Raw genomic sequence first — 12,664 nt, forward strand, 5'->3', positions numbered from 1 at the left:
TAAGTTAGATTGCAGGAAAATATTTAGATTAACATACCATAAAACAAATTACTGATGGATTAATGAGTAAAATATGTTCAAAACAAACCAAGAAAATCCCGAAAAAAATGGAATTAATGAAGAGATTAAATGAATTACAAAGGTAAAAAATTAACAGATTTTCATATAAGAAAAAAGTTATGTGCACACTGGGTACTTGAGGTTTAGCTCAGTGGTAGAGCACTTGCTTAGTATTTGTGAAGCCCTGAACTTGATCCTGGGCATCAAAAAAAACAACAACAATAAAAAAAACCTGAAAAATTGCATGTAATCAAAATATAAATAAGCCACATGGGAAAAGCACAGTTGTAGCAAAACTTAAAAACAGTTAATATCTGTTTGATATGAGCTCATTCACAATAATAAGAAATACCCTAGGATCCCAAAAGATAAATAGGCAAATAAACACTAAAGAAAAATGCAATTAGGGCTAGGATTATAGCTCAGTGGCAGAGCACTTGCCTTGCAGGTATGAGGCACTGGATTCTATCCTCAGCACCACATGAAAATAAATAAATAAAATAAAGGTATTGTGTCCATCTACAACTAAAAAAAAAAAAATTATAAAAAAGAAGAAAGAAAGAAAAATGCAGTTAGGGCTGGAGGTATAGCCACTTGCCTAGTGTGCCTGAGGGTCCTGGGTTCCATCCCCAACACCAGGAAAAAAAGAAAAAGAAGAAGAATGTAGTTAGCCCATTGAAGTATGAACAAATATTAGTGTCATAGGGAGAGGAAGCAAAATAATATTGCACATCTATTGAATTATATCAGGCACTCTGCCAGCTGCCTTATATACCTTTATCTCATTTAGTTCATTCATCAATTTTAAAAAGAGACTTAGTAACTATGCAGTATTGTAAAATGTAAGACCTGAAAGTACTGTTCGAAAAGACTTAAAGTGTTTCTTTTGTTTTGTCTAACTAGTATTTATTATTTTAGCTGGCAACTAATGGGGCACACCCATAATCCTAGGACTTGGAAGGCTGAAACAAGAGGATCCCAAGTTTAAGGCCAGCCTTAGAAATTTAGTGAGACCTTGTCTCAAAATTTAAAAGAATAGGGGCTGGGGATATAGCTCAGTTGGTAAAGTGCTTGCCTTACATGCACAAGGCCCTGGGTTCAATTCCCAGAACCCAAAAAAAATAAATAACAACCAAAAATTTGAAAGAATAAGGACTGGAGATATAACTTAGTGGTTAAGCACTCTTGGGGTTCAATCCTCAGTACCCAAAACAATAAAAAATTTTTAAAGTGTTATTTTAGTACATTTATATGGTTCTGAATTCAAGAAATATGAAAGTATACAATGAAAATCTGCTTACCTTTATCTCCCTTTTCTCTCCTCCACCAAATCCACTGTGAATCAATTTCTTGATCCATGGAGAACTATTCTTCCAGAACTATTCTATGCATAAAGAACACGACACAAGTTTTGTTTTGTTTTGTTTGTTGGGCAGTGCTTTGGGCAGTGCTAAGGATAGAACCCAGGCCCTTGTGCATGCTAGGCAAGTGCTCTACCACTATGTCATACCTCCAGCCCAAGAATTTTTTTTACAGTTGCATAGTATTTTATTGTATGGATATGCCATAATTTATTTGGCAGTTTGTTTCTTTTCTTTTCTTTTCAGTTATACATAGGCACAATATCTTTATTTTGTTTATTTATTTCTATGTGGTACTGAGAATTGAACCCAGTGCCTCAAATATGCAAGGCAAGCGCTCTGTTACTGAGCCATAACCTGAGCCCATTATTTGGCAATTTCTTTTGAGGGCATTTAGGTTGTTTCTAACATTCTATGATTATAAACCACATCACCGTATACGATATACTTTGCACAACAACATAGCTTTCCTTGAATAAGTACAAGTATGTCAGTAGGGGGAATTCCTAGAGGGAGAATTTCTTGATTAAAGGTCACATGTCATTTTGTTAGATGGGAATTGTACCAATTTATATTCCCATCAACAGTGTATGGAAATGATTTTTTTTCCTTTCACCTTCAACAAAATGAATATCAGACCTTTTTTTTTTTACCTTTGCTAATCTTTAAATGAAAAATGTTCCTTCAGTGGAGTATAATTTTCTTTTATGAGTGAAAATAAGAATCTTTTTATATAACTAAATAAATTGTTGCACTTTCTTTTCTTTAAGCTTTCTTTTGCATGTTTTTCTTTTAAATTATTGGTCTTTTTCTCATTAATTTGTATTATTTATCAGGAAAATGAGGGTTTTTTCTGTGTGATGAGTTATGTTTTTGTTTGTTTGCAGAGCTGGGATTCAAACCCAGGGCCTTCCTCATGCATGCTAGGCAAACAATCCACCACTAAACTACACACCTAGCCTCCCCTCCCTTTTGGGGGGGGGGGTATAGGGGGTTGAACCAAGGGATGATTAACCATTAGGTCACATCCCCAACCCTTTTTTTTTTTTATTTATTTTTTGTTGTTGTTGGAGTTGGGCAGAACACCATTGTTTTGTTTTTGTTTTTTTTTTTTTTTTTTGAGAGAGAGAATTTTTTAATATTTATTTTTTAGTTTTTGGCAGACACAACATCTTTGTTGGTATGTGGTGCTGAGGATCGAACCCGGGCCGCACACATGCCAGGCGAGCGCGCTACCGCTTGAGCCACATCCCCAGCCCCCCTTTGTTTTATTTATTTATTTTTATGTGGTGCTGAGGATCAAACCCAATGCCTCATAGTTGCCAGCAAGGGCTCTACCACTGAGCCACAACCCTAGCACCCCCAGCCCTTTTTTAAATATTTTATTTAGAGACAGGTTCTCAATGAGTTGCTTAGTGCCTCGCTAAGTTGCTGAGGCTGGCTTTGAATTCACAATCCTCCTGCCTGAGCCTCACGAGCTGCCAGGATTACAGGTGTGTGCCACTGCACTCAGCCAGCCCCTAAATTTTTTAGCAAGTTTTTTTGTCTTTTGACTTTAAAAAAACTTGTCTTAGTCTAATTGGAGCTGGGAATGCGGCTCAGTAGGAGTGCATCTGCTTAAATGCGCGATGCCTTGAGCTTAATCTTCAGCACAGAAAGAGAGGGAAAAATATTGAAGTCCAAAGAAGTGAAATTCCTTGCACAGCGGCAGGGTCACAGCCAGACCTCTAATCCCCATGTCTTGTATTGTCAGAGAACCTCATCTGTAAAGTCCGGGGACTGAGCCAGGTGACATCCACTTGTCTGAAAAGACAGGCCAGTTTAGATTTACTCCTTTGTCACACAAATTTTCCACGATTGGGTAAGTTAAACTGACACTTGTTAGCCTACATAAATCCCACATACTCTGGGAAGGTAGACCAGCTCCCCTTCTCAGTTGCATGGTCCCTGTCACTGGCACCACCAGTTATCACCTGGTTAGTCCCTGTGTATTGGTTTACTCATCTGTTCTCCTTTCCTCACACAGCAATCATTCTCCAAACCTGCTTTTTTCCGGCAAAATTCAGAGAGGTGGAACTTCAAACTGCTGGACGCTAGGAAGTTGAGTCGGGATGGAACTGGGTCCCCTTCCAGAATTAGCCCCCCCTCCACACCCAGCAGTCCTGATGACACTTTCTTTAACCTTGGAGACCTACAGAATGGCAGGAAGAAGAAAAAGATCCCCAAGGTAATGCGCACAACCAACTTCATGTTCCAATATGCAATCCTCCTTCTCTGCAAAGGAAGGCTGCAGGGCAGGCTGGGCAGAGACCCAGCCACTGGGCCCTCTGTTCATTCTGTCACCCACAGGAGGTGACATGGTAAAACCAGAAGGCTAGGATATCTCAGCCTCTGTCCTAATAATTATTGTGGTCTTATATATACACTTCCTCTTAGCCATGTCTCTCCCTGCCTTAACCGTTCTTCAGACCCAGTGTTCTCAGTGCCTGTACTCAAAAGGCCATAGCCTTCTCCTTCTTATCCTGAAAAAGTAGACCTCCATCCATCATGCCTAGACCTGAGACTTTGTCAGGAGCTGGTGCCAGTATGTGCCCTGAGGCAACATTTGCCAAAATACATGTTCTGACCAGGCATAGTGGCTCACACTATAATCCCAGTAACTTGGGAGGCTGAGGCAGGAGGATCACAAGATTAAAGCCAGCCTAGGCAACTTAACAAGACCTTATCTCAAAATAAATAGTTGGGGGCTGGGTTGTGGCTCAGCAGTAGAGTACTCACCTAGCACAGGCAAGGCCCTGGGTTCAATCCCCAACACCACATAAATATAAATAAATAAAGATATTGTGTCCAGCTACAACTAAAAAATAAATATTTAAAAAATAAATAAATAATTGAAAAGGACTAGGGACTTAGCTCAGTAGTAGTGTCCCTGAGTTCAATTAGCAGTACCACAAAGAAAACAAAAACAAAATGTCTCCTGGTAAAAAAATAAAAAATAAAAAAAATTTAAAAATGTCTCCTGGTCCCTGCCTTCCAAAAGTAAAACATGCCCATGGCTTGGTTGTACATCTTATGTTCTGTTGGTTATGTTGTCTTTTACTCAGTTTAAGCCCTGTAGTGCTGGTCTTTTCATTGACCAGTTTGGTACTGTAGGGGAGGCATTTCCTCTATCTTCTCAGGGAAGATTTGCCTAAAAATTAAACTAACTTAAGGCAGGTTAACAAGAACAATGCATGTTAATTTTTTTTAATTTTTTTTTTTGTAGTTGTAGATGGACAGAATGCCTTTGTTTTATTTGTTTATTTTTATGCTGGGCTGAGGATGGAACCCAATGCATCACATGTGCTAGGCAAGTGCTCTGCCACTGAGCTACAGCCCCAGCCCCTGCATGTGAATTTTAATTACATGTATGTGGGGAGCCTTCACAAGAAAATGAAAACCCAAAGAAGTTACTGGGCTTAAATACTTACATTCTGAGTTGAAAAAATTGTGGGAAAGTAACTAAAAGGTAAGGGTTAGTTTAGCAAGGCTGGTTTGTACAGGTTTATCTTGGCCTCACCTTTCTGTCTCTAGTGATAAGAATGTTTCCTCTCTCCCAGTATAGGGAGGGCATCTTTCACATGGGAACTTTGTGTCCAGCTTCCAGGAAGAAGAGGGAGGGTAAGAGTGCCCACCTTACACCTGTGATTTTTAAGATGGGCACTCTCACCCAGAACCCAAAATAATCAGTCTGCCAAAGCAGCCTGTTCTGAAGTAGGCAGGCTGTTCAGGACCCCTTCTGTACCAACTTGCTTTGGCAACTGTTAGAGTGGGAAGTCCATCGAACTCAGAGCCATGGGCTTTAGGAAGTCATGAACATCATAAAACTTTGTGCAGATAAGTTTGGAGGTCTGAGGGGACAGGACATTTTCTATATAAGTTGCTGAGGCTGGCCTTGAACTTTTCATCTTCTTGCCTTAGTCCTCAAATCACCAGGCTTACAAGAATGTGCCAACACTCCTGGCTGTTCATTCTCATCAAATAAGTGGAAGGATGTTTACTATAACTGTCTTCTTTCTTACTGGTTTTGGATATTTTGGGGGGAGATTCTGAATGGGTTTAAAAACCTACCCCTCAAAATTTGACCCAGTGACATTTGGTTCTATTTTTTAGATTATGGTAAAATATATATAACATAAAATTTATCATTTTTTTTAAGAGAGAGAGAGAGAATTTTATTATTTATTTTTTAGTTTTTCGGCGGATACATCTTTGTTTGTATGTGGTGCTGAGGATCGAATCTGGACGGCACGCATGCCAGGCGAGCGCGCTACCGCTTGAGCCACATCCCCAGCCCAAATTTATCATTTTAATCTTTTTTTTTTTTTTTTTTTTTGGCACTGGGGATTGAACCCAGAGGTACTCTACCACTAAGCTACATCCCCAGTCCCTTTTGTTTTTATCTTGAGACAGGGTCTTCTTAATTTGCTGAGGCTAGCCTTGAACTTGCAATCCTCCTGCCTCAGCCTTCTGACAGAAGTTGCAAATGAGTACCACTCTGCCCAGCTCATTTTAACCATTTTTAAGTGTACCATTCAGTACATTCATTGCACTCATATTATTCAGCAACCAGCACCCCCATCCTTCTCCAGAACTTATTTGTCTCCTAGACAGAAACTACCCATTGCACAATAAGTCTCCATGTCCCCCTGCTCAGCCCCTGGTATCCACCTTCCTACTCTCTGTCTCTATTGATTTTACTATTGTAGGTACCTTACATAAGTGGAATCATTTGCCCTCTGTGCCTAGTTCATTTCACTTAGCATGATGTCCTTAGGGTCCTTCCATATTGTAGCATATGTCAGACTCTTCTTCCTTTCTGAGGCTGAATGATATTCCATTGAAGGCATATTCTACATTTTGTTTACCCATTCATCTCTCACCGGACACTTGGGTCGTGCGTACTCTGGCTATCATGAGTAATGCTAACAGTTCATTTATACAATGTCTGCTTTTGTGGGAAATGTAGTTGGAACACTACATTTCCACAAAAGGAAGGAAAGGAAAGGAAGAAAAAGGGCCAGTTCAGGAATGTGAGCATGCCAGGGGATGGCTGGATAGTCAGGGTAAATACAAAGTAACTGTCACACAGGCAAGAATTTGAAGGTTATAGAGGAGGCTCATTTGAATCAGGTTCAAGGCAATAGGCAAGGAGGGAAGCACTGGTTGGAAGTGAAGGTCTAAATGGCTATCAGAAGTCAGAATGCTCAGGTGTCTAAGCATGTGACAAGGCATTGGGTTCAGCAGACAACAGGAGCACTGACCCAGTGCTCCGCCTATGGAGAGATGCTGGTGAGCCATTCTGGGGAGCTGATCCAAGGTGGGAAGAATAGAGATGGGGACTGGCAACAGCTGATCACTGCACTCTCCTGGGACCTGTCCCCGGTTACGCATCCCACTCCTGTTCTTCTCAGCACACCAAAGAATTCCCCACACTTATGGGTCAGCATATAATGCAGCTCCCTTTAAAATTGCTGGTTGGTTTGCTTCAACTGTGCATAGGTAGACCTCTTTCTCTCCCAGCTAGGTTATCTATAGGCTTCCACTTGCTGAAAGGAGCAGGTGATGCTGAAAAGTCTGGGGTAAGGCACCCCAGGGGTTCCATCAGGAGAGGTTCTGCTGCAGGCAACCTGGAGAATGTGCCTTTAGTGATGTGTGTGGAGGGCCTCACCTTGCAGCACTGGGAGAGGTTTAGAGAGTACTTCACAAGTCTAAGGACAATTAAGAACCTTTATCGGGGCTGGGGATGTGGCTCAAGCGGTAGTGTGCTCGCCTGGCATGCATGCGGCCCGGGTTCGATCCTCAGCACCACATACCAACAAGGATGTTGTGTCCGCCGAGAACTAGAAAATAAATACAGACACATACCCAGCTAGATGCAGCAGAGTCCGGAACACTTAAACCAGATTAAAAAATAAGATTTAAAATAATCACAGAACACAGAAAATAGTTACTACTATACATTTTTGTTCACTAACTTATACAGACAAAAAAAAATGTTAAGCCAACATAATGGCATGCACCTGTAGTCCCATCTACTTGGGAGGCTGAGGCAGGAGGATTGCTTGAGCTCAGAGGTTCAGGGCCAGCCTGAGCAACAAAGTGAGACACTATCTCTAAAAATAACAACAAAAAGTTATATGACATTGAGGGCTGGGGCTGGGGCTCCTTGGTAGAGCACTTGCCTCACATGTGTGAGGCTCTGGGTTCGAGTCTCAGCACCACATACAAGTAAATAAAAAATTTTAAAAAATAAATAAAGGCCTATTGACAACTAAAAAAAAAGGCTATGTAACGTTGAACATAAAGCTATATAGCTATCTGTGTAAGAAGTAATAAGGGAGCTAGGGATATAGCTCAGTTGGTAGAGTGCTTGCTTTACATGTACAGGGCCCTGGGTTCAATACCTAGCACCACACACAAAAAAAAAAAAAAAGGAATAAGAATAATTTTCTGATTGTGGCTCAGAGGTAGAGCCTAGCATGTGTGAGGCACTGGGTTCAAACCTCAGCACCAAATAAAATAAAATTAAGACATTGTGTTCACCTATAACTAAAAAAATAAATTTTTTTTAAAAAAAGAATAATTTTCTAAACCACACAAAACAACTGATTTTGGAGTTCCTCTGTGTGCAAGGTTCTGAACCACCTGTGTCATGAACATGTTCTCTGTAACAGCAAAACCTAGGTCCCAGCAAAGCAAAATATGTCAGTCCACACTCACCAGATTTCCACACTCTCCAGATTTTCAGGAGAGGAGGGGAGCAAGCACAGGTAACACCAAACACTTATTTGGTCACCAGCGAGAAGAGCACTTGCCTTTAAAGCAGGTCTGCATTCACCCAGGCAGCTGTCATAGGCAGCAGACAGCTCATCTGCTCTGGAAAATGGTGGGGCCAGAGAGCAGGGGCTCTGGTGGTAGTAAAGGGTGGAAGCCATCTGGGCCAGGTAGCCTTCTAGGAGGCCTGGGATATGTCACAGGTGCACTTTCTTCTCCCCCAGTACTGAGGATTGACCTACATCCCTAACCCTTTTTTTTTTTTTTAGATGTTGGTGGACCTTTATTTTATTCCTTTCTTTATATGTAGGGCTGAGAATCAAACCCAGTGCCTCACACTTGCTAGGCAAGTGCTCTACCACTGAACCACAACTCCAAACTCCCAACCCTTTTTTTTTTTTAATTTTGAGACAGGGTCTTGCTAAGATGCTGAGGATGGCCTTGAACTTGGAATCCTCCTGCCTGAGTCAGTGGGACTATAGGCATATGTTCCAAGTGTACTTTTGCACCACACATGTGCTACTCTGGGAGTACATGAAGGACCTGTGAGTCAGGAGGAGTGCTCCCATGCGGTGGGATGGTGTGCTCCAGTACAGGGCACAGCTCCATGTATGCCCAAGTGGGGACCCAGGAGCCACTCTAATCCCTGTTCCCATCCTGCTTGGAGCTATACAGACATTTTTTGAAATGGTTCCCACCATAGGCACCCTCCCTGGGAAATGTTTTTTTCTGTCTCTTCCTTTCTTATTTTGTTTAGGGAGCAAACACTCCTTCCCCAGCTACAGTGACATCTCAGGGTGAGGCAGTCACACCATGAGCCAATGAAATTGTCTCCTCATGGTCCCAGCTGGATGAGTTAGCTTGTGAGACAATATCGGCCCACGTGGCAGTGAGGGGCAGCCTCCTCTGGTTTTCTTGGCAGTCACATTCCCATGTGGCAGAAAAGAATGCCTAGAAGAGCTGTCAGGCAGTGGGAAGTGTGTCCCTCCCCCTCCCTGGCCCTCCATCATCCTAGGAGAGAATGGGCAGCAGAGGAAGGCCAGCCGCACCTGGGAGGGGGCCAGGGGCTGCTAACACTGGCTTTCCCTCTTCTGTGTCTGGCAGCTGGTGTTGCGAATCAACGCCACTTACGAGGCCCGGAGAGGAAAGAAACGGGTGAAGAGGCTGTCCCAGTCCACGGAGAGCAACTCAGGAAAAGGTGGGCCCCCAGCAAGCCCCTGGAATCATTCTCCTAGAAGTTGTGTCCTCTTGTTTCTGGTTTGCTCTCCAGGGAGGGGAACAAGTTGGTGCTTGGTAACTTTCTGCCATTGTCCTTAGGATGGCAAACAGCAAGGAGCTCAGCCTGGGTGGTACATGCTCTGGCTTCCTCCTCCGCCTCCTTCCAGTCATCAGAGGCCTGGATGCCCTGGCCTGCCACGGTAGCTGTATTCTGGCTCAGCAAGCCTGAAGGGCCAGTGTCGCTTGCTGTAATATTTGATATAAGAGCCATCTTAACCCGAATATTAATTTGGAAATTACTTAGTATTAATTTGGGGATATATTGAATTAGACAGAGTTTGTGTCACATTTAAACAGATGACAAAACATTTCCTCTAAACTAGAAATTGGGGGTCTATTTCCTGCATTAAAAGAATTCACATTTGCAACTTCCTTCCTTGCCCTTTTGGTCTAGTGACAGACGAGAACAGTGAGTCTGACAGTGACACCGAGGAGAAGCTGAAAGGTGAGAAGAGCAGCTGCTATGCGGGGCACACACAGGTGACTTGGAAGCCACAAAGATGGCCCTCCTCCCTTGTGTAAGGGAAAGATGTGTGCTGCCCAGGTTGCTGTACAAGATGTGAGTGTCTGAGAGGACAATGGGACCCATAGGTTGTGCAGAGGCCAGCCAGCCATGCACCGGACCACAGGGACGGTGCTGTTACCCAGCCTGCAGCTTGGGGCATCTTGCTCCTCATGCGTCTTATGAAGTTGTTGAAATAACTCATCCCTGCGGGTCTGACATTTGGTGATCCACGTCCAGGCTCTACTGAGTTTTCAAAGATTTCTCAGGCTCCAGGGAGAAGCCAAAAAAAGCAAGTCAGGGATGCTGAGTAAAGTGACCTGGACCTGTCCACTGGGCAGCCTTGCCTCATTCACCTCTGCCACAGCTGCTCCCTGGCCACCTCTGGAATGAGCAGTGTGTTTCCATTGGCAGGAGAAGAGGGAGATGTGAGGTCCCAAGTCAGTCAAGCCTCTGCCAGTTGAGCCACACAGGATGTTTACAAAGCTCACAGCCCCAAGAGCACGATGGCCTGGCTTTTATCACATCACATAAACTGAAAGATGAGGGGGATGGGGTACAGGAGAAGTTAGTGTCCCCATCCCAAAGACAGATGGAGGCAAGGTCTTCATCAGCCTCTGCCTTGAGGCCAGACAGCAAATCCCTGGCCGAGTCCCGCAGTCTCAGACTCCCCACCCTGATTGGTGCTGCCCATCAAATGAGAGCTGCGCCTCCCAGAGATTGGCAAGGGTCCAAAAAAAGAGTTTTCTACTAATTTGTTAGTTGTAGAAGCACTCTAGGGATTAGAAGAAGGACCGGAGCTGGGGGTTACATGACCTGTGTACTGCGCGGCCACATTAGCAAGTGAGTCACTGCAGGGCCCTGGTTTCTGTCTCCCCAGCTCACAGCCAGCGCCTGGTCAACGTGAAGTCCCGCCTGAAGCAGGCCCCTCGGTACCCACTGCTTGACCGGGAGCTCATTGAGTACCAGGAGAGGCAGCTCTTCGAGTACTTTGTAGTGGTGTCTTTGCACAAGAAGCAGGCCGGGGCTGCATATGTGCCGGAACTGACCCAGCAGTTCCCTCTGAAGGTATGGGGAGACCCTGTGGGCTGCCCGGGGCTGCCATATTCTCATAGATTCAGGGAGGTGGGAAAGTCTGAGGAAAAACTTGGGTCTAGAACCTTAAAAATGTACCCTACTTAGGTCTAGCAAGTTTAAAAAAAAAAAAAAAACTGCTCCTAGAGAATGACCAAAGTTCCTTGGAGGACAGATTCAAGGACTCAAGTACAGGCAAAAATACTTTCTCACTCCCTGACCATCCCACCACTCTGTTCTCCCTTTTTTTTTTTTTTTTATGGTATCAGGGATTGAACTCGGGGGCATTTAAACACTGGGTCACATCCCAGTCCTTTTTATTTTTTATATAGAGACAAGATCTCTTAGGGCCTTGCCACATTGCTGACACTGGCTTTGAACTAGTGATCCCTCCTGCCTCAACCTCCCAAGTCTCTGGGATTACAGGTGTGTGCCACAGTGCCTGGCTCCCATTCTCTTTGTCCTCCCCCAGTCTTATCCAGCCAGGTACAACTCTTTCCCACCTATCCTGCCTTCTTCCCTCAAGCCACACAGCTTTCCACAGGTAGTGTGACATTTGTGTTTGTGCTGAACATGTGCATGCGCATCTGTTTGTGTATGCAGGAGAATTCCCATTATCTCATGATTCATGGGGATGTGGGTTTGGATTTACCATCTATTAAATCACGGTACCTAAAATAATGATGCTACTTAATAAAGCCTACAGTGATTTGGCAAATAAAATATAAATTATTCTTGACTTTGACATTAGTATTAAAGTGATTCTACCATATTTTAATCCAGTTCAGGCAGAATTTATGAAGAACATCTGACATTGAGGGGCTGGAAATGTAGCTTAGTTGTGGATACTCGCCTAGCATTCTCAAGGCCCTGGGTTTAGTCCCTAACACAAGGAAAACAAACAGAAAAGCTGTTTTCTGCTTGCACCTGAGAGATTACAAAGATGAATGAAATGGGTTTTCTGTCCTCAAGGAGTTTACATTCTGACAAGATGACATAAGGTAAGCATACCAAAAGCATAAATAAAAAAGGCAGACAGGACTTCATAAAGTAGAATGTGATGGTCATCACATCATGTGCACTCAGTGGGGGAGCATCCTGCTATTTCGGAGTCTCACTACCCCAGCCTAATCCCAGCTCCTGTGAGCCTGGGTCCCAGCCTTCTGCCTCTCCTTCCACAAGCCAGCCTTTCTTTCTTCCTGCCTACTGCGGACAGCACATCAGTCAAGACCCCTCCTTGGCATTGAGAGAAGTGATGAAAATGGAAGCAAACCACGGGCACAGGCACAGGTCCTCCAAACTGTCATCTATTCCTCTTCCTGCAGCTGCCACACCTCTAAGGAATGAGCCCTGAAACCCCACTGCCATGCATTAGCCTGCTGGGGCGCTGCCCCATGGAGAAGCTCAGGTGGACTGAAACCAAGGCATGAAGGACTGTCCTGTCATCCTTGGGACCCAACACATCAGTGTTGCAGGAACAAAGCATGAAGTCATGAATTAATTAGTTAGTGAATCACCAGAACTGCTGACTGTTTACCATTTCTAGCCTGGAGTCTCCAGACTCCCAGACATT

At 43.7% G+C, this 12,664-nt stretch overlaps 1 protein-coding gene across 1 annotated transcript in view; it reads left to right on the top strand.

Annotated features, from left to right (window-relative positions):
- The window catches only part of Dennd2a (DENN domain containing 2A), a 62,276-nt gene that overhangs the window by 24,058 nt on the left and 25,554 nt on the right, over positions 1–12,664 (top strand). Inside the window, exons 5-8 of the mRNA XM_026405395.2 lie at positions 3,448–3,648; positions 9,342–9,435; positions 9,910–9,960; positions 10,898–11,085. Of these exons, the coding sequence (XP_026261180.1) occupies positions 3,448–3,648; positions 9,342–9,435; positions 9,910–9,960; positions 10,898–11,085 (534 nt within the window). The remainder of the gene's footprint in view (positions 1–3,447; positions 3,649–9,341; positions 9,436–9,909; positions 9,961–10,897; positions 11,086–12,664) is intronic.

This window comes from Urocitellus parryii, chromosome 3 (assembly GCF_045843805.1).
Source record: "Urocitellus parryii isolate mUroPar1 chromosome 3, mUroPar1.hap1, whole genome shotgun sequence".
In the NCBI taxonomy this organism is placed as follows: Eukaryota; Metazoa; Chordata; class Mammalia; order Rodentia; family Sciuridae; genus Urocitellus; species Urocitellus parryii.